This window comes from Haliotis cracherodii, unplaced genomic scaffold (assembly GCF_022045235.1).
Source record: "Haliotis cracherodii isolate W230 unplaced genomic scaffold, xgHalCrac1.p SCAF_8, whole genome shotgun sequence".
NCBI classification, from domain to species: Eukaryota; Metazoa; Mollusca; class Gastropoda; order Lepetellida; family Haliotidae; genus Haliotis; species Haliotis cracherodii.
The window spans coordinates 18,322,450-18,349,963 of record NW_027266341.1 but is presented as its reverse complement, the minus strand read 5'-3'; the positions used below and the strand labels follow the sequence as shown (position 1 = coordinate 18,349,963).

Here is a 27,514-nt window from a genome sequence, read left to right as displayed (position 1 = left end):
TTTAATGTTTTTCAACCAATCAAATTGCAGCACACACTCCTATTCATTTTACAATAAGTCCCCACCTTCCAGGAAAACACAAGAAAAGAATTGATTTTCAAAGATGTGTTTATTTACAGATGACAGCCCATACAGGGTCTCGTTCGATTCATAATTTATAAAAACATATCACAAGCAAATAAATGATGACATAGTACAGATGTAGACAGACACACTTCTTCACGGTCTCTCATACTGGCGTTGATCAGCTCGGCTACAGGTGCTTGCTCATTCCAGGCCCAGGGCCCAGTTTATTCCCTGCACGAGGAGGATGATGACTGGTTGCCAGGCAACCAGGTACCGAATCCAGTCCAACAGGTTACCATACATAACATTGGTACGTTCCCATCTGAGGAAGTGTTAAGGTAATTGGATTCAGTGGCAATGTCTCCTGGAACACGTATATATTATAACAAATGTTCTATGCTGGATAACACTTTCCCATGGCTGATAGCTATGAAAACGCAATGCCATTATAGATTTCAGCCCTGGGAGCCGTGCCAACTTACACTTGTCAGAGGGGTACACAAAGTATGTGATCTAGACTACCAGTTGTCAGACTTCTATTTGTGTGAAAACCTCGATGAAGTGATTTAGATTGCTGACTTTGTGTATAGGCGATAGGTACCTCACTCTGAGAGTGTGGGTTCCAGTCCCAAATGGGATTCATTCCATAAAAGTACTAGAAAGTGTTATCCCAAATATAACATTTGATACATTTGACCACTTTATATTCATTGTGTATTCGTGTACATGATATGAGTAAATGAAAGTGTTAGTTGTTATTTAGAAAGTATTATCATAATTATAGGTTCCAATTTACTTGTGCATATCCTAAATCCATCAGTTGAGAAGATCGAGTTCTGGTGATATGTGTCTTTATGATTAGAACACTTGTTATAAAAAGAGGTGTAATAATTGTAGAAAAATAGGTACATTTAGGTAAATTGTTGTAGCTGGATGAAATCTACATCCTCATACGACAAACTTGTAGCATATGACATTTCATGGTGATATATGCAGAAACAACATTTCCAATATGGCTGCTGGGATCATTCTTGAAAAGATTCAGCTTCATAGCCTTGAGTTTAATGGTGCTTTGAACAATATTTAAGTTATATAGCAGTGTGTCATCTTAATGTGGGATGTAAGCCTGAAGTGATGCAGGTCTCAGACGGTTTACTACATTAGTGAGCGTGGATATGGTGATGACAAACCTACAAACATAATCAGGGCGAACTGGGATTCAAACCCATCATAGGCTAGTAGTATCCAAGGAAATGCAAATACAGACACACAGATACTGTGCTACATAAAGTTGAATGCAGTCAGGTGATCAAGAAGTACATATAATTTCATTATTTAAATCAAATTTCAGAGTCAAGTGCCCATATGGACTTTTCTCATCTTCTTCAAAAGACATCTTACATCTGGCTGTTATAAATTCACTATCATACCAGATAAAAAGACTAACTGCTTCTGTCTGAAACAGATTTTAGACCTAAAGTAAAAATATTCATTCTGGCTGCCTCCCTGAAGTGAAATAAACTTGTGCTGTACTTAGTAAAACAACCCTTGCTTATCTGTCTTAAGAGACTCACCTGTGATAGCTTACACTGCAGACACATGTAACACATGTTATGGTATGAGAGTAAAGGATACGGACTTGGGAACATCCTCTTCAGGTCTACTTTTTCCTTGCAGTATGGACACGTCTGTTTCTTTCCCACAATGCACCATCCTCGTATACAGAACTCATGGAATCTGGTTCCAGTCAAGGTCAAATGAAAACATCACAACAATCATCCAATATGTGCACACACAGAAAAGTCAACAAAGACTTGACAAAAGCTGCTGTCAGTGGCCATACTGAAAATTGGATTTGAACCTCTAGGACAAATTGGGGTGTCATTATTGGTGGGAACAAGCCCCTCTCCTACCCACAGTTCCTCGTACTTCTGCCTGAGGCCAGAAAGATGTGTTGATTCGTCACACCTGACACAGTCCATTCAACAAATAACATGTCAAATAACAATAAAATGTCAGTTTTGAAGTGTCTACACCTTTAGACAAACATATTAATATATAATGGTTAACTTTTTTAAAACTTTTTTCAAAGTGTGCGACTGTGATCGATGCTTGTAATCGAAAGAAAAAGATTGCGATCCACTGATGTATCGGCCCACCACTAGTAGTATATCTATATAATTATGCAAAACAATATGTAAAACACTATGTAAGGCTTCCCTTTGGTCTACAAACCGGTCACATGTACCGATCACATACAGATTATCTTGTGGCAGTGGCATAGAACTCATACCTGCACTGGAGTGTGGGAACAAGCATGTTAAGCGTTAGCTTCATTGGTCCAGTGGTTTCTGAGATTTTTGCAGGTCGGCGAGACCCGTTTTGAAAGAATTAAGAAGCATGTTCAAGCTACAAAAGTCAAATAAAGGTAAAAATTCAAAATATTGAATCAGGAACATTGCACCATTGGCCTGTTCTGTCCTTGGGCCCGTTCCACAAAGGGATCTTAGCGCCAAGGTTATTGTAACACCCATACTTTAGTATAGGCTCAAGATCATGCATCTAAAATCACTTTGTGCAAGTGGGCCCTGGAATCTTCATAGGAAGACAACATGGGGAACTAAAGACTATTTTTTGACAGCTAGTCAAAGACATACCCACGCTTCCGACAGAGCAACACGGCGCTAAGTTCACAAAGGATACATATGATTACATGACAATTTGCATGTTTTTTCTATGATGGCGTCTTCATTACTGAAGAGTAGAATCTGGTTGCCACACACGGCACAGATGTTAGGATCCAGACGCTTGGACGGGAGGCCTGTACTAGAATAATACTGCAAAAACAACAGTACTATAGGAACAGTATCAAAGTAAAACAAAGTGACTTTTAGTAGAACTATGTATAAACCATAAACCATTATTATTATGAACGGAATCATCATATTCCATGGTTATACATGTATATACAATGATCCCCAAGTCTTACATATTTTAATAGTATCAGCTGCTTCAATATCAACACTATTGCTGGGTTATACATGTATATACAATGATCCCCAAGTCTTACATATTTTAATAGTATCAGCTGCTTCAATATCAACACTATTGCTGGGTTATACATGTATATACAATGATCCCCAAGTCTTACATATTTTAATAATATCAGCTGCTTCAATATCAACACTATTGCTGGGTTATACATGTATATACAATGATCCCCAAGTCTTACATATTTTAATAGTATCAGCTGCTTCAATATCAACACTATTGAGTGGCATTTCATGAAATAGTGATTGACATATAATGGTACAAGCAGTGTAGAAAAGTGGCAAAAAGTTGAAAGCCCTAATTCTAAAATTCATGAATGTAAGGGGTCCCTAGATTCAATGACTTCAGTTTTGTTTGTTTATTTGTTGTTTAATGCTGCATTCAGCAATATGCTATATGGCAGTGGCCTGTAAACAATCAAGTTTGCATCAGACAATCAAGCGATCGATATTTTGAGCAATACGATGAGAAGCCATCAACCAAGTCGGTGACAACCCATTACAGATTGAAGGGGACCACATCTAACCCAGAAATCCCAATATGGGATCCCATAATTTTGAAAAACTGAGTAGACAGAGACACAAGGAATTATATTCTGTATTCTTTCTACAGATTCATCAGGTTAATGATGTAATCGGTATATTGGTTCTCTAAGAGCCAACAACTTTTAAATGCCTGTCAAAGACCTTCAAGCAGACAATCGCACATTCAAGTAGAAAGTTCTTGCAATGTAGATTTTTTGTTGTTCCAAGTTATTGTTTTAAAAGGAAGTGGTATACGGCCTATAACAACCTACCCCTATGTGTGCTGCCATGAACTCAGAACAGACTTCTGCAAAGTCTCGGGATATCACCCCAAAATACAATCCGTAAAATAGAGTGAGGAGCCCAAAGTCCATGCCAGTCTGTGGTTTGACGAGGAACAACATGCTGATGCCAAATATGGTCAACATGACAACAAGGTAGCCAAGAACTCCTGCGGCATAACTCAGCTTGAAGATGAGGAGGAACCATTTGTACACCAGCCTGAAACAGAGGGATTTCATGAGCCCAGTACCTCAACAAATAATGCCCATACTCTTAGTGTTGTTCAAGTTAATTGCCTTCATCCATCTTGATAGAAAAATTCAGGAAAACTATCATGTGTTTGTGGAGAATTAATAAATTGAGTTAAACACCAAAATATGTAAATAAACATTACAGTCTGAAAACAAGGTCTCAAGGTCTGTTGCTCATGTTGTTGCGAGTGAGTGAGTGAGTGAGTGGATTTGGCTTAATGCTGTATGAATAGTATTTCAGTGTATAACATGGAGTGACAGCTTCTTATAGGGTCAAACAACGAAGTGATGCAGGTCTCAGATGTTCACCACTTTGGTGAAACCCACAAGCATTGGTATGGTGCTATCGTAATGTTTCCTAGAGATATGTTTGTGTTTCAGTTTTGTTTGTTTGTTGTTTAACGCCACACTCGGCAATATTCCAGCTACATGACGGTTTAGTTTCAGTGTATACATGGTATAGTACAATAATCATTTACAAATTTTTGTGGTTATTCAAAAGATTGATTGATTGGTTTCTTTGTTTGGTGCTTAACGCCACACTCAGTAATATTCCAGCTGTATGGCAGATGCCTGTAGATACTCAAGTGGACCAGACAAAGAAGTGACTACCGGGTAATGTTACCAGCATCAGCCATGCAATCAATCAGTAGGTGTCTAGGGGTCAATTCTAACCTGGAATCCGAACTAGGGTAATTTACACGAAGGATACAGAGAGATAATGAGATCAGCTGTAGAAAATGACATTTTTAGTCCACCAGTCCTTAAAATAATAACATATAGCAAAACCCTTAAAAATGGTTAATTTCTACTAGTCCTTATGGGTGAGTGAGTGAGTGAGTGAGTGAGTGAGTGAGTGAGTATGGTTTTATGCTGCTTTTAGCAATATTCCAGCAATATCACGGCAGGGGACACCAGAAATGGGCTTCACACATTGTACCCATGTCGGGAATTGAACCTGGGTCTTCGGCGTGATGAGCGACAGCTTTAACCACTAGGCTACCTGACTGCCCCACTAGTCCTTATGATACCTTAAATATTTGGCAGTTTGGCAAGGACTACTGGACTAGTGCCAATTTCTAATACTGGACTGATGGATTTAACTTCTATTATTCTGCTGACATAACATTTCAGTACAAATGCTAGTATCTTTACCACTTGCTTGATAAAAGTTCTAACATTTTGCATTGAAAGAAGTTGAAATACATCACAAATTAAATGTGTCCTTATTGTTACTACTGCTTCTAAAATCTCACTTAACGACTAAATGATGTAACGATCAACCCTGAAATTTTAAGCAATCCCCATTGCTACATATTGGAGAAAGGGGTCAGCTGTAAACATCCACTGACCTTGGTGTATCCCCTGAGAGTGGTTTCCTGGAAGCCCTGAAGACAATGTAGCCGGTGATGCAGGAAAAGATGGCCCACACAAACACAAACCTCATCCACCAGAACTTGAGACAGAAGACGATGGGGATCAGCCACATTCCCAACAGCGTGGCTCTCTGGATAGAAAACATTACCATTAGACACATTCCCAACAGCGTGGCTCTCTGGATAGAAAACATCACCATTAGACACATTCCCAACAGCGTGGCTCTCTGTATAGAAAACATCACCATTAGACACATTCCCAACAGCGTGGCTCTCTGGATAGAAAACATCACCATTAGACACATTCCCAACAGCGTGGCTCTCTGGATAGAAAACATCACCATTAGACACATTCCCAACAGCGTGGCTCTCTGGATAGAAAACATCACTATTAGACACATTCCCAACAGCGTGGCTCTCTGGATGGAAAACATCACCATTAGACACATTCCAAACAGCGTGGCTCTCTGGATAGAAAACATCATTATTAGACACATTCCAAACAGCGTGGCTCTCTGGATAGAAAACATCACCATTAGACACATTCCCAACAGCGTGGCTCTCTGTATAGAAAACATCACCATTAGACACATTCCCAACAGCGTGGCTCTCTGTATAGAAAACATCACCATTAGACACATTCCCAACAGCGTGGCTCTCTGGATAGAAAACATCACCATTAGACACATTCCCAACAGCGTGGCTCTCTGGATAGAAAACATCACCATTAGACACATTCCCAACAGCGTGGCTCTCTGGATAGAAAACATCACCATTAGACACATTCCCAACAGCGTGGCTCTCTGGATAGAAAACATCACCATTAGACACATTCCCAACAGCGTGGCTCTCTGGATAGAAAACATCACCATTAGACATATCCATAACACACTGAAGCCAAGGAGGGAGTTTGGTTTAATGTATATCAATGAGTATAAATAAAATTAAACATTCTGCATGTATATTGATAGACTACCATTTAGACTCTGAAATGGTATAACATAATATCCTTCTTGACTTTAAAAATAAAAAAGAATTCCCTATGCTGATTTCAGAGAGCTAGCTTGAGCTGGCTAGACTTGCTTTTGTATGCATTTCTAGATTATTTTTTTTTATAAAATAAATATATTCTACGGTCAAGGTGCAGGACTAGTATATTGACAAAAACTACCTATGCAATTTATCCATTTAATGCTATATATGAACAAGTGAGTGAGTGAGTATGGTTTTACGCCGCTTTTAGCAATATTCCAGCAATATCACGGCGGGGGGAATATATGAACAAGACTGATGTCTATAATTTTGAATTTTTGGAATTCTCATTGTCCATCTTAAGAAAGGTAATTTCAATAAAAGTAAACATTTCAAAGGCAGTCAATTATTTATCTAGTATCAATATTCATATATTTGTCTGAGACTAGTAGTTCTACTTAGTATGACCTGAAGTGTCTTGTGGTTCTACCGGGTATGACCTGAAGTGTTTAGTGGTACTGCCTGGTGTGACCTGAGGTGTCTAGTGGTACTGCCTGGTATGACCTGAAGTGTCTAGTGATACTACCTGGTATGACCTGAAGTGTGTAGTGGTTCTACCTGGTGTGACCTGAGGTGTCTAGTGGTACTACCTGGTATGACCTGAAGTGTCTAGTGGTACTACCTGGTATGACCTGAAGTGTTTAGTGGTTCTACCTGGTGTGACCTGAGGTGTCTAGTGGTACTACCTGATATGACCTGAAGTGTCTGGTGGTTCTACATGGTATGACCTGAAGTATCTAGTAGTACTACCTGATATGACCTAAAGTATCTAGCGGTTCTACCTGGTATGATCTGAAGTTTTTAGTAGTACTACCTGTTATGATCGAAGCGTCTTGTGGTTCTACCGGGTATTACCTGGTGTTTTTAGCAGTTCTACCTGGTATGACCTGAAGTGTCTAGTGGTACTACCTGGTTTGACCTGAAGTGTCTAGTGGTTCTACCTGGTATGAACTGAAGTGTCTAGTGGTACTACCTGGTATGACCTGAAGTGTCTAGTGGTTCTACCCGGTATGACCTGAAGTGTCTAGTGGTACTACCTGGTATGACCTGAAGTGTCTACTGGCACTACCTGGTATGACCTGAAGAGTCTAGTTCTACCTGGTATGAACTGAAGTTTCTAGTGGTACTACCTGGTATGACCTGAAGAGTCTAGTTCTACCTGGTATGAACTGAAGTTTCTAGTGGTACTACCTGGTATGACCTGACACGTCTAGTTCTCCCTGGTATGACCTGAAGTGTCTAGTGGTACTACCTGGTATGACCTGAAGTGTCTAGTTCTACCTGGTATGACCTGAGGTGTCTAGTGGTACTACCTGGTATGACCTGAGGTGTCTAGTGATACTACCTGGTATGACCTGAGGTGTTTAGTGATACTACCTGGTATGACCTGAGGTGTCTAGTGGTTCTACCTGGTATGACCTGAAGTGTCTAGTGGTACTACCTGGTATGACCTGAGGTGTCTAGTGATACTACCTGGTATGACCTGAGGTGTCTAGTGATACTACCTGGTATGACCTGAAGTGTCTAGTGATACTACCTGGTATGACCTGAAGTGTCTAGTGGTTCTACCTGGTATGACCTGAGGTGTCTAGTGATACTACCTGGTATGACCTGAAGTGTCTAGTGGTTCTACCTGGTGTGACCTGAGGTGTCTAGTGGTACTACCTGATATGACCTGAAGTGTCTGGTGGTTCTACATGGTATGACCTGAAGTATCTAGTAGTACTACCTGATATGACTTAAAGTATCTAGCGGTTCTACCTGGTATGATCTGAAGTTTTTAGTAGTACTACCTGTTATGATCGAAGCGTCTTGTGGTTCTACCGGGTATTACCTGGTGTTTTTAGCAGTTCTACCTGGTATGACCTGAAGTGTCTAGTGGTACTACCTGGTTTGACCTGAAGTGTCTAGTGGTTCTACCTGGTATGAACTGAAGTGTCTAGTGGTACTACCTGGTATGACCTGAAGTGTCTAGTGGTTCTACCCGGTATGACCTGAAGTGTTTAGTGGTACTACCTGGTATGACCTGAAGTGTCTACTGGCACTACCTGGTATGACCTGAAGAGTCTAGTTCTACCTGGTATGAACTGAAGTTTCTAGTGGTACTACCTGGTATGACCTGACACGTCTAGTTCTCCCTGGTATGACCTGAAGTGTCTAGTGGTGCTACCTGGTATGACCTGAAGTGTCTAGTTCTACCTGGTGTGACCTGAAGTGTCTAGTGGTACTACCTGGTATGACCTGAAGTGTCTAGTGGTACTGCCTGGTGTGACCTGAAGTGTCTAGTGGTACTACTTGGTATGACCTGAAGTGTCTTGTGGTTCTACCTGGTATGACCTGAAGTGTCTAGTTGTACTACCTGGTATGACCTGAAGTGTCTAGTGGTACTACCTGGTATGACCTGAAGTGTCTAGTGGTACTACCTGGTATGACCTGAAGTGTTTAGTGGTTCTACCTGGTATGACCTGAAGTGTCTAGTGGTACTGCCTGGTGTGACCTGAAGTGTCTAATGGTTCTACCTGGTATGACCTGAAGTGTCTAGTAGTACTACCTGGTATGACCTGAGGTGTCTAGTGGTACTACCTGGTATGACCTGAGGTGTCTAGTGGTACTACCTGATATGACCTGAAGTGTCTGGTGGTTCTACATGGTATGACCTGAAGTATCTAGTAGTACTTCCTGATATGACCTAAAGTATCTAGCGGTTCTACCTGGTATGATCTGAAGTTTTTAGTAGTACTACCTGTTATGATCGAAGCGTCTTGTGGTTCTACCGGGTATTACCTGGTGTTTTTAGCAGTTCTACCTGGTATGACCTGAAGTGTCTAGTGGTACTACCTGGTATGACCTGAAGTGTCTAGTGGTACTACCTGGTTTGACCTGAAGTGTCTAGTGGTTCTACCTGGTATGAACTGAAGTGTCTAGTGGTACTACCTGGTTTGACCTGAAGTGTCTAGTGGTTCTACCCGGTATGACCTGAAGTGTCTAGTGGTACTACCTGGTATGACCTGAAGTGTCTACTGGCACTACCTGGTATGACCTGAAGAGTCTAGTTCTACCTGGTATGACCTGAAGTGTCTAGTGGTACTACCTGGTATGACCTGAAGTGTCTAGTAGTTCTACCTGGTATGACCTGAAGTGTCTAGTGGTACTACCTGGTATGACCTGAAGTGTCTAGTTTTCCACTGCACCAGCAGTATTTGGGCAACCACCAGTGTGGCCAGAAGGATGAGTGCCATCTCCGCATGCATCGTCTCATGACCGCGGTGCTTCTCATGGAGCTTCTGGTGCTCGATCCTGTAACAGCAACATCATATAAACATGTCACACATCTCCCCGCATCCGTCGCTCATGTCCACTTATCAAATCTCATCGCAATAACATTGAATATTTAATAGTATGTCTAAGGAAAGGATTGTGACTGATTGATTGATTGATTGATTGAGTGTTTTTTGTTTGTTTTTGTTTAACGCTGCACTCAGCAATATTCCAGCTATATTGATTCACGCAATTGGGATATGATGACATGCATCAACCAAGTCTGACCACCCGAGTGAGTGAGTGAACGGTATTCCAGTTATATTATGGCATGTTTTTAATGCATAGGCATCATATATATATACTGGCAACAGACTGGAACAATACTCAGTAGCAGATTTCTACTGGTTACTTGCTGTAGACTGGCAAGACGGGTGTCCCATCACTTTCAAAGAATCTTGGTTTGAGGTATTGGCTGATCTATCTCTTGGAGTTGGGTACACAGCGGTAGAAACTAACATTTTTACTCCACTAGTCCTTATAAAGATAATATATAGCAAAACCCTGAAACATGCAAATATCTACTAGTCCTTATTATACCTTAACTATGGGGGAGTTCGGCAAGGACTGTAGGGCTAGTGCTAATTTCTAACCCTGGTACATGTATGATAAACTTGGCCTATACTGTATAATAGACAGTATTCACTTCTTGTTCTCATCCTACATCCTATAGAGTTAATCCCATAAAGAGTGTTGCATGAATATTCTCTACCCAATAATCCCTACTTGATACATGACATGTAATAACAGGACATGATTGATTGGCTAATCTCGGCATATCACCTGGAATTATTATGTCTAGAAGATCAAGGGCGTGACAGAATTGTTAATGCTCCGAATACAGTGACCAGTGTGCCTTGTGGAAAATATCATATTTGCCATGTTAGCATAATGAAATTTTGTCAGTAGTCTTAACTGAATCAGCTACGTGCTTGTTCAGAAAAAATTCTTATACATGATATTATCTCTCCAAATGTTGATTAACAAATTATTGAAAGCATATTGAAATTATATTTTCAATCAGAAAATGACTTTAAAAGCTAGAATGTTATAGAATACTATCAAAAAGATTGTGTACTTTCAAAAGGTTATTACTTGGGAGGCTGATGATTTTATGATGTATAATATTAGCTCTAAATTACTCCAGTGTATGAAACATGCAGGTTACATTATTAAACAATGTTTAACCACAGGAGACTGCTATTTGCTTGCTATGTCTATAAACCAGACAATGACAGGCTGCAATGTGGTCAGATACCAGTGTTAATCAGTCCTCCTAAGGCTGTGCTCAGATACCAGTGCCAATCAGTCCTTCCTAAGGCTGTGGTCAGATACCTGTGTTAATCAGTTCTTTCCTGAGGCTGTGCTCAGATACCAGTGTTAATCAGTCCTTCCTAAGGCTGTGCTCAGATACCTGTGTTAATCAGTCCTTCCTAAGGCTGTGCTCAGATACCGGTATTAATCAGTCCTTCATAAGGCTGTGCTCAGATACCTGTGTTAATCAGTCCTTCCTAAGGCTGTGCTCAGATACCTGTGTTAATCAGTCCTTCCTAAGGCTGAGGTCAGATACCAGTGTTAATCAGTCCTTCTTAAGGCTGTGGTCAGATACCTGTGTTAATCAGTTCTTTCCTGAGGCTGAGGTCAGATACCAGTGTTAATCAGTCCTTCCTAAGGCTGTGGTCAGATACCTGTGTTAATCAGTTCTTTCCTAAGGCTGTGCTCAGAAACCTGAGTTAATCAGTCCTTCCTAAGGGTGTGCTCAGATACCTGTGTTAATCAGTCCTTCCTAAAGCTGTGGTCAGATACCAGTGTCAATCAGTCCTTCTTAAGGCTGTGGTCAGATACCTGTGTTAATCAGTTCTTTCCTGAGGCTGAGGTCAGATACCAGTGTTAATCAGTCCTTCCTAAGGCTGTGCTCAGATACCAGTGTTAATCAGTCCTTCCTAAGGCTGTGCTCAGATACCAGTGTTAATCAGTCCTTCCTAAGGCTGTGCTCAGATACCAGTGTTAATCAGTCCTTCCTAAGGCTGTGGTCAGATACCGGTATTAATCAGTCCTTCCTAAGGCTGTGCTCAGATACCAGTGTTAATCAGTCCTTCCTAAGGCTGTGCTCAGATACCTGTGTTAATCAGTTCTTTCCTGAGGCTGAGGTCAGATACCTGAGTTAATCAGTCCTTCCTAAGGCTGTGCTCAGATACCTGAGTTAATCAGTCCTTCCTAAGGCTGTGCTCAGATACCTGTGTTAATCAGTCCTTCCTAAGGCTGTGGTCAGATACCTGAGTTAATCAGTCCTTCCTAAGGCTGTGCTCAGATACCTGTGTTAATCAGTCCTTCCTAAGGCTGTGGTTTCTCCTGGGTTGGGTGTCTGCCCAAAAGGGAGTGGTCGTTAATACTAATAGGTTCATACAATACTCCACAATCATATGATGCTACTACTGTGGTCGGAATATTGACAGAATATATTGGTTACCATGGTAACACAGTCAGAAAAGGACTAGACAGAGCGAAGGGCCCTTTGTAAGTCCGCTTTCCATTGATGAATACATACTTTTTACAGACTGATAAAGTGTATCGATTTGCCATGTACAAGTTCTATGTCCTGTGTCAAATGGCAAATCTATATAATTATGCAAAACAACATGTAAAATGCACTGAAGGGCTACTTTCACGAAACTGCTCTGGAAAAGCGTGTGTTTTCACAAACAAGAAGAAAGTCTGGTCACATGATATGCAAATGAGCTTGTGGTGGTGGTATAATGCTAGGTGCCGGAGTGTGAGTACTGTTAGTATTCATACAGGATCAGTAATAAGATGCCTTCTCTTGGGCTCTTGGCCATGGTTACAATGTACTGTCATACAACTTTATCAACTCACCGCCATCGTTCTTTCTCCGACAATTTCGACATGTCGATTGTCTGAAACACATGAGGAAAATAAACGCTATGCATTTGGATTTTGTCATATTCATAAAAAATGCTGGTCCAAACGTAAGGAATAGTATCAACATATATATACAAAGATATACAAATGGGACGAATTACATGAATTTTGTGATCATGGTTATACTAGAACAATACACCAGAGTTTTACATGATTAACTATCATCTCCTTAATACTGTATATTTATGTGGATTAAGCATGTCAAGTACACGGTGTATCAGTAGAATATATAGCCTTGTATTAACATCATTAGCATCTGTGTCAGTATGGACAACATTAAGCATAGAACATTCATCATTTTGTCAATTCTGCAAACGCAGTTTCTTGGCATGTGAAACAATACCCAATCTCATTACATTTTAAAATCAGATCTTAGTTCTCGCTACAGTTAAACAAAGATCTGAGGACAACCCATTATGGGTCACGTCAGAACTACCTTTCATCTGACCAATCAGAGTGTTGCTTACCAGACCAGTAAAGTGACAGTCAGAATGTGTTTTCTTATCATGCAACCTCGAAAAGGTTAACACAGGGTATTCTGAATGACAGATACAGGCTGAACGTGACCTGTAATGGGATGTCTTCAGGTTTTTGTTTAGCAGTAGCGAGCACTAAAACTATATTTTAAAGATTGAATATTGCCTACTACATCAAACATACAACACCAACCTTTAGGTAAGCCGTGACCGATAAGAGTAGCCCACAAAGTTAGAAATACTACGGTCTATGCTAAAAGCAAATAAAATAATAACCATGCGAGACATGCATTATCAAGCATGTTCCATGACAGTCGAAATCTTGTGGAAGAGGGGGGCACGGGTGGCCCAGTCGTCTAAGGCGCCGTGATTCGCTGTGCAGAGTTGCGTCCCTTGGGCACGCCAAAAACCTATGATTGTGGGTTCGAATCCCGGTTCGCCCCGATTATGTTTCTAGGTTTCTAGGTTTGTCACTTCGGGCTTTCCTCCCACATTAAGCTGACACGCCGCGATATAACTGGAATACTGTTAAAAGCGGCGTTAAACCCAACTCACTCACTCACTCTTGTGGAAGATGCTCTTGATGCACATGTTGCACACCTACTCATTTGTGAGATATAAACTGAATGCATCTTGGTCTGTACCAGGACGTTGCTTGACACTCTTGGCGACTACAATGCTGCACACATTCTCTACCTAGCTCCATAATGACTGGATTGTCAGGTCTAGAATCCACTACTCTAACTGATCAACAAACCTGGAATATAACTCAGTAAGGCATGAAACAAACGAAACAGAAATCCCAACATCTCCCCATCTACCTATCTGAGTGACTCCCCATCCACCCATCCACCTATCTGAGCGACTTCCCATCCACCTATCTGAGCGACTCCCCATCCACCTATCTGAGCGACTCTCCATCTACCTATCTGAGCGACTCCCCATCCACCTATCTGAGCGACTCCCCGTCCACCTATCTGAGCGACTTCCCATCTACCTATCTGAGCGACTCCCCATCTACCTATCTGAGTGACTCCCCATCTACCTATCTAAGCGACTCCCCATCTATCTATCTGAGCAACTCCCCATCCACCTATCTGAGCGACTCCCCATCCACCTATCTGAGCGACTCCCCATCTATCTATCTGAGCGACTCCCCATCCACCTATCTGAGAGACTCCCCATCCACCTATCTGAGCGACTCCCCATCCACCTATCTGAGTGACTCCCCATCTACCTATCTGAGTGACTCCCCATCTACCTATCTGAGTGACTCCCCATCTACCTATCTGAGCGACTCCTCATCTATCTATCTGAGGGACTCCCCATTCACCTATCTGAGTGACTCCCCATCCACCTATCTGAGTGACTCCCCATCTATCTATCTGAGCGACTCCCCATCCACCTATCTGAGCGACTCCCCGTCCACCTATCTGAGCGACTCCCCGTCCACCTATCTGAGCAACTCCCCGTCCACCTATCTGAGCGACTCCCCGTCCACCTATCTGAGCGACTCCCCGTCCACCTATCTGAGTGACTCCCCGTCCACCTATCTGAGTGTCTCCCCATCTACCTATCTGAGTGTCTCCCCGTCCACCTATCTGAGCGACTCCGCATCCACCTATCTGAGCGACTCCCCGTCTACCTATCTGAGCGACTCCCCGTCTACCTATCTGAGTGACTCCCCATCCACCTATCTGAGCGACTCCCCGTCTACCTATCTGAGCGACTCCCCGTCTACCTATCTGAGCGACTCCCCATCCACCTATCTGAGCGACTCCCCGTCTACCTATCTGAGCGACTCCCCATCCCTCTATCTGAGCGACTCTCCGTCTACCTATCTGAGGGACTCCCCATCCATCTGAGTGACTCCCCATCCACCTATCTGAGTGACTCCCCATCTACCTATCTGAGTGACTCCCCATCTACCTATCTGAGCGATTCCCCATCTACCTATCTGAGCGACTCCCTCCACATCTACCTATCTGAGTGACTCCCCATCTACCTATCTGAGTGACTCCCCATCTACCTTTCTGAGCGACTCCCCATCTACCTATCTTAGCGGCTCCCACAATGCCCCGACTATCTCTGCCATGAATACCCTCTCATCAACTCTCATGATGCACTTACGCCCAACTCTACCATGATGCCCATCTTAGCGACTTCCATGACACACCTGAACTCCCCTCTCACTTCAACCATGTTCATCTAATGTCAATTATGATGCCCAACTTACCACTACCCCAAGGCCCATCTTAGCGACTTCCATGACACACCAACTCGCAACATCCAACTCTACCACAGTGCGCATCTTAGCAACTTCCATGACTCGCCAACTCCCAGCTCACTTCCATCACCATGTCCATCTTAACATTCTCTATGATGCCGACCTACCTCTACCACATCGCCCATCTTAGCGACTTCCATGACACACCAACTCAATTCCTTCTTAACATTTTCCATGATGCCTGACCTACCTCTACCACAGTGCCCATCTTCCATGACACACCAACTCCCAACTCACTTCCATCTTAACACTCTCCATGATGCCCGACCTACCGCTAACACATCGCCCATCTTAGCGACTTCCATGACACAACGACTTCCTTGACACACCAACTCCCATTTCACTTCAACCATGTCCATCTAATGTCCTTTAAGATGCCCAACTTACCTCTACCCCAAGGCCAATCTTAGCGACTTCCATGACACACCAACTCCCGACTCACTTCCATCACTATGTCCATCTTAACATTCACTGTGATGCCGACCTACCTCTACCACATCACCCATCTTAGCGACTTCCATGATGCCAGCACCGCTCCTCTCCCCTGTCTAGCAACAAGAAGCTCCCTATACATAGTGTCACAGCTTGCCATGTCCTATGGAGCCGTTCTTCCCATATCGCATGTTTTCCCAATCTGATTACAATAATGCTAATTCTTCTGATGCGTTGACTCAGTTTATCAGCACTAATCAATACCTGATGGCAAGGATGTAACAAGCGTTAACTGATGTGGGAAGTCTATTATGTCGGCTGTTTCACTTAACCTCTGCTCTTGATAGGTGTGTCATACAGTTTTAGTCAAGTTACAATAGCCAGCATTGTGAAGGGACACAGGGAGTGAATGATTTGGATTTTACACCGCTTTTAGCAATATTCCAGCAAAATCATGTTGGGGGACACCAGAATTGGGCTTCACACATTGTACCCATGTGGGAATTGAACCCGGGCCTTCGGCGTGATGAGCGAACGCTTTAACCACCAGGCTACCCCACTGCCCGTGTTGGTACACCGAAATAAGGGCCCTCTTCAACATAATAATATCATTGCAGCTGCTATCCTTAATGCTACAGGGGTTAGTGGGATACACAATATTATTCCTCGTTTCTACAGCACATCAAGAGTTGTGGGTGTTATGACTGTTTTCAGCCTGGTTATTTCATCCGTCAATCATGACCACTGTCCACATGATCATTGATTCATTCAAGGTTCTAAAGATCATCTCACTGTTTCAGCAGGATGCAGGAGGAAGAAGGGTCCACAAGGTGATACTTGTGAGTGAGTGAGTTAAAATTTAAAGTCGCATCAGCATTATTTCAGCCATAGAGTGACGATGAAATGAGGTTTTATGTTTTGCGCTCAAGATTATTGCACATGTATCATGTATATAGCGATGAGTGAGTGAGTATGGTTTTACGCCGCTTTTAGCAATATTCCAGCAATATCACGGCGGGGGACACCAGAAATGGGCTTCACACATTGTACCCATGTCAGGAATTGAACCCGGGTCTTTGGCGTGACGAGCGAACGCTTTAACCACTAGGCTACCCGACTGCCCCTTATATAGCGATGAGCATGTAGTTGTGTGTGTGTCTGTGTGTCTGCTGGTTTCATAGTGCTATCCCACTGAGACATCATGTTGCAGTCTAACATGGATAACCCACTCTGACACAGTAACAGTACTAACACTGACACTGTGCAGACCTGTCCTTGTTTCAGGCCCTTAATGTTGAGCTCGGGCAGGGTAACAACAAGCACCATCTCATTAGAAATGATGTGGCCGGGGATCGGACCACTGACCTTCTGCTCCAAGGACAGACATTGTATCCCTTTGACACGCCAGAAACCTATGATCGTGGGTTTGTATTGTGGTTCGCCCTGATTATGTTTCTTGCTTTCTCAGCAGCATACTCATGGGTTTCACCAAAGTGGTAAACGCCTGAGACCTGCATAGCTGTTCAAAGCGGTGTCAAACCCAACTCACTAAACATTCCTCCTATCTCAACCTGACACAATGGCGTATAATACTGTTCCAAGTGTCACAAATCTGAAACATCTGAATGGCCAAATACTAAGTTAAACATGAATAAAGACAAATTTGCATCTAAAATAATAATTTGAACTCCATAAATTTAATTTGATCCATCAAACATATCAAATGAATCAACAATACCAAACAACAATGCCAAGGAAAAACATTTTGAAAAAAAGGTTGTGGTATTAGATTGTAGACATTAACATACAAGATGCTATCCCTTCAACACTGGCCATGTGACTATGTCCTGGTATACATGGTATAAGTGTTCTTAGTCCAACTGACCATGGAACTCCAGCTGATCCAGTCTACAGAACTTGGAATCTATGCATGTGTAAGATCCCATGTTGTTGCCATGGCAACCTTGTACATATGGATCTGACAAGTCCCCCGTCAATGCCTTCTGATTTCCCAGCTGTCCAGGACCATGTTAATATTTCCTCCCATGTTCAAGTTTCATAAACTATTGTTACGCATGTTGCTTAAAAGCAGGAATATACAATAAAAAGCCTTCTCTTTTGAAATGAATTGTTGATTTTTAACATGTTATATATACTGTACATATATATATATATACCCCCGGGGTATATATATATTGATTTTCTTGTTCATATACAGAATGTGCAAGATGGGCACTTTCTCTATCGATCTGTATCAGTTTACAGGCCCTGCATTTTCTACAAGTTCAACGTCCTCTGAAATCAATAGATAATTTCCCCAGACAGGATCATTCATACTTTGAGTTTGATGTAATAATGATAAATGTAGTCCCTATTTATTTTTGCCTCTAAAAGTGGTAGCCAGAAGGCTGACTATATATTACAGTGCAACCCGCACATGATGGCTATATATTACAGAGCAACCCGGACATGATGGCAACTGAAGCCAGGAATTTGATATGTGCTTCAGTAATGGGATATCCTCGTATCATGAACAAAACCATGCATAAATTTGCATATTTATACCATACAACAATCACATATGTTAACTAGCAATCGGTATTGGCAGAAATATATAGCAACACAAAGTGCTGATATGTGATACGTATTGCAATAGTATATACAACTTATACTTCGTCATGATTTTACCAAGATAAAGAATTATAAAATGCCAAAATGTTTCCAAACAGATGATGCCTTACCATGCTTACCTTACTTGTTCAGCATTGCCTATAAAATATCTCTAACCATTCTGAATGTGATATTCAACCTTTAACAGAAAATCCTGAAGTGATACAACTGTATTGTGAAAACTGGTTCAGGGCAATTCTACCCAGATAGATATTTACAGGAATTTTGTACTGCAATTTACCGGTACTGGTAAACTGGTAATACCATGCACTCACTAATGTTTACAACAGAATCCTCTAAAAGGTGAATATGCAAATCAGTCTTACATAGAAATTGCTGTATGTGTGAGGACAAACAGACAAGTTTTAGTTCATTTGTTAGTTAATAGGAAATTTGAAATTATGGCAGCTGTGCAATTCCCCCAAAATTGGTCCTTATGAATACAATTTCATGAAATAGCTAAAATGCATGAAGCCCTGAAACCAGACAACAAAGGAAAGTACACTTGTGACCAACATGAACTGAAAGGTGACCATGTATTGACAAGCAGCACGAGCATGTTCCCCACCACACAAGCATCATCCTCTCCACACAGGGGCAGTACGTCACACGAGACACCTTCTTGTCGTGAAGGTCGTATCTTTGGACATGGCCAAAACGCACACTTTCTCCTCATCAGGTCTCTATCCAGTATTCCAAATTAAATGCCCTTGGCAGGCAATATATGAAAAACTATTATTTTGCTCAAATTAGTTACATAAATTTTCAAGTAAGCTCCAAAAGCCCAAACAGTAGTTATAACTACAGAACATGGAGTGGGAAATTTGCAATTACAATTTGGGCAATTTTACTGACATTTGCTGCAGACTTGTAATCGGCTTCTGAGCAGGCAGTGCCAGGTATCATACATAATATGATAAAGCCACGAATACTTCTTCAAAATGTTTGGCCAAATAAATATAAGTTGTGTCATATCTGTTATCGCATGTTCATAAACATGAGCCATGCACTAATGCCCTAATCATCTAATTATCATAGCATCGGGCATAATCCACTAGCCCAAGTCATAGACATAGACAAGCACATCATCAGATTAACTGTTGTAATATGAAAACATTGGCTGGTCTATAATTTCTTTGGAATGATATATAAATATATCATGTTAACCAGTTGACATGGTAACGTCTTAGTTTACAGATATGTATTTCCAAATGAGAAAGATGAGTGGTGGAAATCAACATTTTTCTTTTTTCATAAAAATTGAGTAAAAAGGAACAAAAATTAAAGGTGTTTTAATTTTTAACTATAAGCTACTTTGTAATTTCTTTCTTGAATATGTAGAATTAACATTACTATTTAAGACTCAATAGACAGAAAAATCCTGTTTCGAAATTATTAATTTAATTACATATTTGAATACAATTTCACTTTACAGGCCCACAAACCAAAGTAATTAAAACAAAATACCAATAAAACTATTTTCCTCTAAATCTATAATGGTCAGGGATGCAACTTAGCCCTTATCATTTCACACCAAACAGTGATAACATATGCTTACCGCCAAAAGCAACGCGAACCATATGGAGAAGTATGTATGTTAAGAAGAGATGTTTCCAATGTGTACCATTTGTTTGTTTGTTGTTTAATGCAGCACTCAACAATATTCCAGCCATATGATGGCGGTCTGTAAGTAATTGAGTCTAGACCAGACAATCCAGTGATTGACAACATGAGCATTGGTCCACGCAATGGGATATGATGACATGCATCAACCAAGACAGTGAGTCTGACCACCTGATCCCGTTAGTCACCTCTTACGACAAGCACAGTTGGTTCATGCAACAGAAAAGTAAGTTTGTTTCAGCATCAAACCAATCTAATGTCTTTTGAATTTGAGTAATTCTTCATATATTAACCAATATGTATGGTATTCGCATTTCTTTTGTCGGCGAGTATATCATGACACCCCATATCAAGCCTGACATTCTACTTGCCCAAAGGATACTATTTACATTAGGAAAACTGATGTGGGCTAGCAGACGAGTGCCAAGTTGCATCCCTGAGGCTGAATGGAAACAAGTGGGCCACAACCAAATGGTAAACCTGACACCCCCGACATAGTGAGGATGTGTGTTGCAGAAAACAGCCGACCCATGGTGAGAGGACAGAACCACAGAACCAGGAAGCTGAAGCCACAGACAGATGTCTAACTACTGCTAGGACACGCTACCCCGACATACTCTACCTCTAGAGAGAAGTGGTCTCTAGGGTACCGCGGGAACCTAATTCTGAGAGGCATGATTCTACAAGACGGTAGGCAGTTAGTGCTGCAGTTAGTAGAAGCTCACCTGTATTGGTTAGAATCACATGTTACATGGTTACAGTCAAAAGGTAACATGGTTACAGTCACATGTTACTTGGGTACAGTCACATGTTACTTGGGTACAGTCACATATATCAACATCAGTGTTATTGTTAGAATGAAGCATGAAAGTCAGGAGCCCTTGTCATAACCATAATGTTGAATGTCAGATATTGAGTGAAATAGGGTTTTAAATCGCATTCAAGATTATTTCACTTATTTAGAGATTTGGATGAAGTGTGTGTGGCTGCTAGAACTTTTTAGTACTACCTTACTAGCCCACTTTTTCATCCTCTTAATGCCGAGTATGAGGCAGGGTAAAATAATACCATCTTTTAACTTCTTATGGTATGACGTGACCAGGGGATCAAACCATCAGTGTTCCGCTCTCCCATCTTCCCAAGGCAAGAGAGTTAACTGACTATAAAATCAAAAGTCCAGTTTCCACCCTTGCCAAACTAGGCTCGTATTATGGAGTTACATTTTGACTGGACTAACGAGTCTATGCATAGTCCAATCAAATTCGCGCACCGAAATCGAAATACGATTCGTAAACTGTCATGCAGATTTCGGTCTATTGCAGGATTTGCAAAGCATGTGCATCGCCAACTCGTTGTCAGCAGATATTTTCCAAATCGTTTCATGTTCTTAATCAAGGTGCTGATGTGATTTGATGCATTTTGCGACGTAAGACCCGTTTTATCACAATATAGATCTTGATTATCGATCAGATTGTTTTGACTGGGCGCCACCATTTTGTGTGAAACAAACGCAAGTGATATGAGAGATGGAATCTGATTGGTCCATAGGAAAGGCTTAGAAGGGACATAACTGGTAATAGCCACTGGTGGCGCTACGATTGAGCCCAGTAATTCCAGCCAAGTTTGGCAAGGGTGGAAACTGGACTTTCATAGTCAGTTAACTCTCTTTGCCTTGGGCAGATGTGCTCTACAGGCAGACATTCTATTCACTACACCACAGAGTCGTTCCTTAGATGCAAATTTTATACTGTTGCGGCTAGAGGCACTGATAGGAGCAAATCTCACTGACCCCTGAACCCTCTTTAACATGGTTTCGAGCAGTGGACAGGCTTCAAAATGACACTTTATCAACGTTATCAAAGGCAGTGAAAAATCAGGTCAGCGTAAAATGCTACGGATCCTTGTTGAAACCGACATTCAGTAAACAACATTTATCAACTTCAATCTTAGGCTCGGAGTCTAACTCTGAAGTTACACAGTTTAACAATACAGGGCATAGCTAGCTTGATTGCCTAGGAGGCGAACAGACGCAGTTAAGGGCATGTATAAGATTTAGGGCTGTCACGATATGCTTACCTTATGTATCAATACATATTGCTAAACTTAAGTCATAGGATACACATGGCTCTATCTATGGAACCTAATCATGTTAATTTAATTTGCACCCGGTGCATATTGACATGATAACACAGTTGCACCACTACAGCACCAGACAAAACCAGGTGACACCCTGGTCATATAAATTTATTAAAGTTGAAACATACAGTAATCTATGTATATAACGAACACACTTATAATGAACTGACATATATAACAAGCTATTTCTTGGTCCCGCCCATTTGCTGTATATATGCTGTACATTTGCTTTTAACGAACAACGTACATGAATATAACAAATTAAAATTAGTGGTCCCTCTAAGTTCGTTATAACCATAGTTTACTGTAGATGGATAAATAAATCTAAAGAAGTAAAATCTCACATCTCTTATAATTATGTCATGAATTACATATAACACAGATTAGTTATGTAGCAAGGTACTTAAAACTTAGTGATACATGTATTGAGTGTGTTCAAAGATTGACGTTGCATGATCAATATTGAAGTGTGATCAGCCAAGTCACAGAGTCTGACCACATGACTCCATGTTCCTCTAAGGACAATCATGGCTTGTTTTGTTGGTTTTCACATTCATGCTTCTCGGGCAATGTCGGAGGGTTCTCTGATGAAAGGAGATATTGCCAAATAGAAAGGTCAAAGCTGGGACGTTGTTTTTTTGTTTTGTTTGTTTGTTGTTTAACGCAACACTCAGCAATATTCCAGCTATATGACAGCAGTCTGTAAAATAATCGAGTCTGGACCATACAATCCAGTGATTGACATCATGAGCATCGATCCACACAATTGGGATCGATGACATGTATCAACTAAGTCAACAAGCCTGACCACCCGATCCCGTTAGACGCCTCTTACGACAAGCATACCCTGCTTTTACGGCATGCATGGGTTGCTGAAGACCTACTTATCCCGGATCTTTACGGGTCACTTGAAACTAATAACACGATATGCACTTAGTATATTGTTGTAGTGTACAGTTCAGTTTCATATCAACATGATCAATAAAAAAACCATGTTCCCCTCATACCAGTATACCACTTAGATTCAGTGATTTGTGTAATCACTGAGTATAAATATCCCAATTTTCAATTCCTGTACAATGACATACAGTTTGGTAGACCATCTCCAACCCCAACTGGAGAGACTTGATTTTCAAGAGTCGAGTTCAGAGTGAATCAATAGACATAAACAGAGAGGATGTGACTGCGATTCATTATAATCATAACACACCGATCAGGTGACAGCTGGTGTTATGTTATCAACAGATGTTAGATAATCATCATAACATCCTTTGCATTTGGCATGTTATAATCTAATATACTTATCATGCATTTACACCTGAATATTCATTTTAGTCATAAAAAGAATTAAATTTATGATAATTACAACAACGGTTAGCTTCAAACTAAAGTTTGAAAGTAAAGTTTGCTAGTCTGAGATTATTAACACTAGGAAGGACAAGTGACAATTCCTTTTAGGACCTGTGAAGATCTGGGGTAGAATAGGTCTTCAGAAACCCATGCTTGCCGTAAGATGCACCTAACGGGATCGGGTAGTCAGGTATGCTGACTTGATGGATGAATGTCATTGTATCCCAATTGTGTGGATCGATGCCCATGACATCAATCACTGGACTGTCTAGTCCAGACTCGATTATTTATAGCTGGAATATTGCTGAGTGCGGCGTTATAAAACAAACAAACAAACCTTGTAAACTGCCACATTTATCATTGGGTACTGGTAGACATGGTACAGGTTGAAAAAACCTCCATGCAGTCCAAACCAAAATCTGCTACAAACTTGCCATCATCTAAATGTGGTAATCCTGCATGGCAATGTCCCTAGTCCTTTGGGAGATAAACTTACTCTCTTTTTAAATCTTGAGGTGGCTCATCGTTGATTAAACACTGCTAAATGTTACGTTTAAATTCTAAGCCTCCATCCTACCATGACTAAAATGCGTTTCTTAAAACAGACACTGTTTCTTGCTTATTAGTATTCAGTTCAGTGAATTAGTAAAATCAAAAGTAAATTATCCAATCAAATTAGACCATATTTCAATGTCACAGAAACAAATAAACATAAAAATATGCAACTATGTTGCGTAAGAGGTGAGATCAAAGGAAGCCAAAAAGTCAAAAAGTTCTAAGCCTAACAAACAAAACCAACAATTGTAAAAGTGTTATTAATTTTATTTCAAAACATAATTTCCCTGTTTTACAATACACTTTTAATATCGATAGTGAAGCTTTTCAATTCCAGTAAGGAAGAAGTTTTCTGAAGTCACCCTAAAACAAACATTCACGGCAGCTTTGAGGTCATCATTTTCGCCATAGCGCTTTACACGAAGGTGTTCTTTCAGTTTAGGAAACAGGTGAAATCACTTGGTGCCAGGTCTGGCGTATATGGGGGGTGAGGAAGCTCTTCAAATCCATACCGTTGCACAGCAACCTTTGCAAGTTGAGAGGTGTGAGAAGAGGCATTGTTATGAAGTAGTAGAACTCTAGCAATCAGCATTCCTAGCCATATTTCTTTGATAGCATTTCTCAAGCGATGAAGGAAATCAGCATCGTGGGCACCTGTAATCGTCTTTTGACTTTGCAAGTAGTGAACAATGATCACACTCTTTGCATCCCAGAATACAGTGGCTATAACTTTCTTCACTGATCTTGAAGTCTGGAATTTCTTTGGTGCCGGAGAAGTGGAATGGTGCCATTCCATAGATTGACATTTTGACTCAGGATCATAGTGGTCCCTAATCTCTTTTTGAATTTGACAAAATCGTCCTCAATTAGTTCCAAATTTTCTATGGCAATGTCAGTTCTTTCTTTTCCCTTAAGATCAGAATTTAGAAAAACTGGCACCCAACAAGCAGACATCTTATTCATCTGTAAATGTTCATGAATAATAGTTTCACTGGATCCATGGCTTAGACCTGTCTTCCTCAAGTTCAGCAATGGTAATATGTCTATCTGACAGTATAAGTTTTTCTATTTCATTGACTGAATCTTCATTGATGGAAGTTGAGGGACGTCAGACCTGGGGTCATCGTCAAGGCTTGTTCTCCAAGCCTTAAACATAGCTGCCCAATGTGTAACAGTGGAATAGCTAGGACACTTATCCCCATACATTTGTGACATGTGATCGTGAATTTCTTGGGGAGTACTTTCTCTAAAGTTAAAAACTTGACGATGCTCGAACTCGTTCTTTTCCATTTATGTGTCCATTTGGACCCATATCACGTTCAACTGACTGTCACTAACATACAAATGACCTCAACAGACCAAAAACACTCGCAAACTACTCAAACAATGTACTACATTGACTAATTCACTTTGTTATGGCCCATAGTTGAAAGTTAGTCAGGCAAAGAACTTTTTGACCAGTCCTTGAATATATCTAAAATATATATTCAACTTATTCTAAAATTCTGATAACATATATTATGCAAGGACACACTGGAGGATTAGGGAGTTTTCTCTGCATTTCAGATCGGAGGGGGCTAAGTGAAGTGAGATAAAGTTGTTTAATGTAGCTATCAACAGTACCAAGTCGGTAAATAATTGCACCTATAACAAACTAGTGCATGGAAAATTGTGTACTGAATGTGTTTTAAACAGGAGTTGTATTGAAATAAAACATCTGTCTGATATTATTGACCCGCAATAAAGCAAGTCACAGAGTCCACCCAATCCAATTAACTTGCCTCTTATTTTAATTGTGCTGGGACCCTATTCTAACTTGTGTCACATGATGATAATTACAGTTGTATTCTCCTATAGTTCTTGGTTTCCATCCTGTGAGAACATGTGCAGCAGAGACACAAACTGTTGGAGGTTGTCATTGAGTGCTACCAAAAGACTTCCAGACCTAGATTATCATATGACATGATGGTGAATCCAGTATCCTGATACCAAATTCAGCATTGTACTTTATACTGTTTCCAATAGACATGCCACTAAACATATTCTGTTTGTTTGTTTGTTGCTTATCATTAAGGCTACACTCAGCAATATTCCAGCCTAAAGATGGTGGGTCTGTAAATAATCGAGTCTGGACCAGACAGATGCCATCAGGCATGTCATTGTCAACCCGATCCATTTGGACCCTCTAACAACCAGCACAGGTTGCTGGGAACCAATTCTAACCTGGAATCCCAACGGTGGAACAGAATATGACATCTGCATGCTCAGTGCAAATAGCATTTATTTATGCAAGGTAATAAGTATATGGTAATTAGACATATGTTAATCACCTGAACTAATTGTTCACAATTAACTGCTGCGAGGAATTATGGGAAAAATCACCTGCTACAAATATATAGCATAGATCACAGGACCATGTTACTAATAATAACAACAAACAAACACGACCCTGAAACCGAAGGCTGAGTTTGTTTGTTATTATGGCCGGGTCCTGTGCATAGATCCTGCTTACGAGATTAGAGCCTCACTTGCAACAACCTTCATGTTATTCTGAACAAGGCTAAATAATCATGATTATGCATCCTCTGTTCATAAACATGTCGACAGCCGTTTGTTGTGAGTTTGAGGACAGTAGGTCTGGTGTTGAATTCAAGACCTTTGGCAGCGCCATTTTGCATGTATGAATATCGTCTCAACTAGGCCTAGGTCTACCATTTGACATGATCCTGATAATCGGCCTGTGGTTTGGAAACACTATCCCCCAAACAATCTATCAATAATATCTCATTCAAATATTTGGTTACAAATGGATACAGTAGTTAAATTACATATAAACTGCGTGCATAACGATCCATGTAATATATAAAACAACGGGTAGAAAAATGCACAAATGCGAAGAGAATGACAAGTGAAATTGACAGCATTGGTATTCCAATAACGAAATGAGGAGCATACTGCCTGATATATGACCCCCAAACCTCGTTACACAAACCATCTCCCTAGCATTAAAAATCTTTAAAATGTCTCTATCTCGGATACGCCACATCATCAAGTGTATAAGCGCTCTGAAACCTACCGTGTTACTGTGCAATACCGGTCCGTGACCATGCCCATGTATCGTGTCTACGTGGGCAACCATTTTGAA

At 40.9% G+C, this 27,514-nt stretch overlaps 1 protein-coding gene across 1 annotated transcript; it reads right to left on the bottom strand.

Annotated features, from left to right (window-relative positions):
• Positions 1-113: 113 nt before the first annotated feature.
• Positions 114-27,514, bottom strand: LOC139449875 (E3 ubiquitin ligase Rnf121-like). The gene is made up of 8 exons (XM_071231444.1): positions 27,446-27,514; positions 12,775-12,815; positions 9,738-9,879; positions 5,527-5,681; positions 3,914-4,142; positions 2,770-2,903; positions 1,702-1,803; positions 114-388 (listed from the first exon to the last, which is right to left on the bottom strand). The coding sequence occupies exons 1-8, from the start codon at positions 27,506-27,508 to the stop codon at positions 268-270; spliced, it is 987 nt and encodes a 328-aa protein (XP_071087545.1). The 5' UTR covers positions 27,509-27,514; the 3' UTR covers positions 114-267.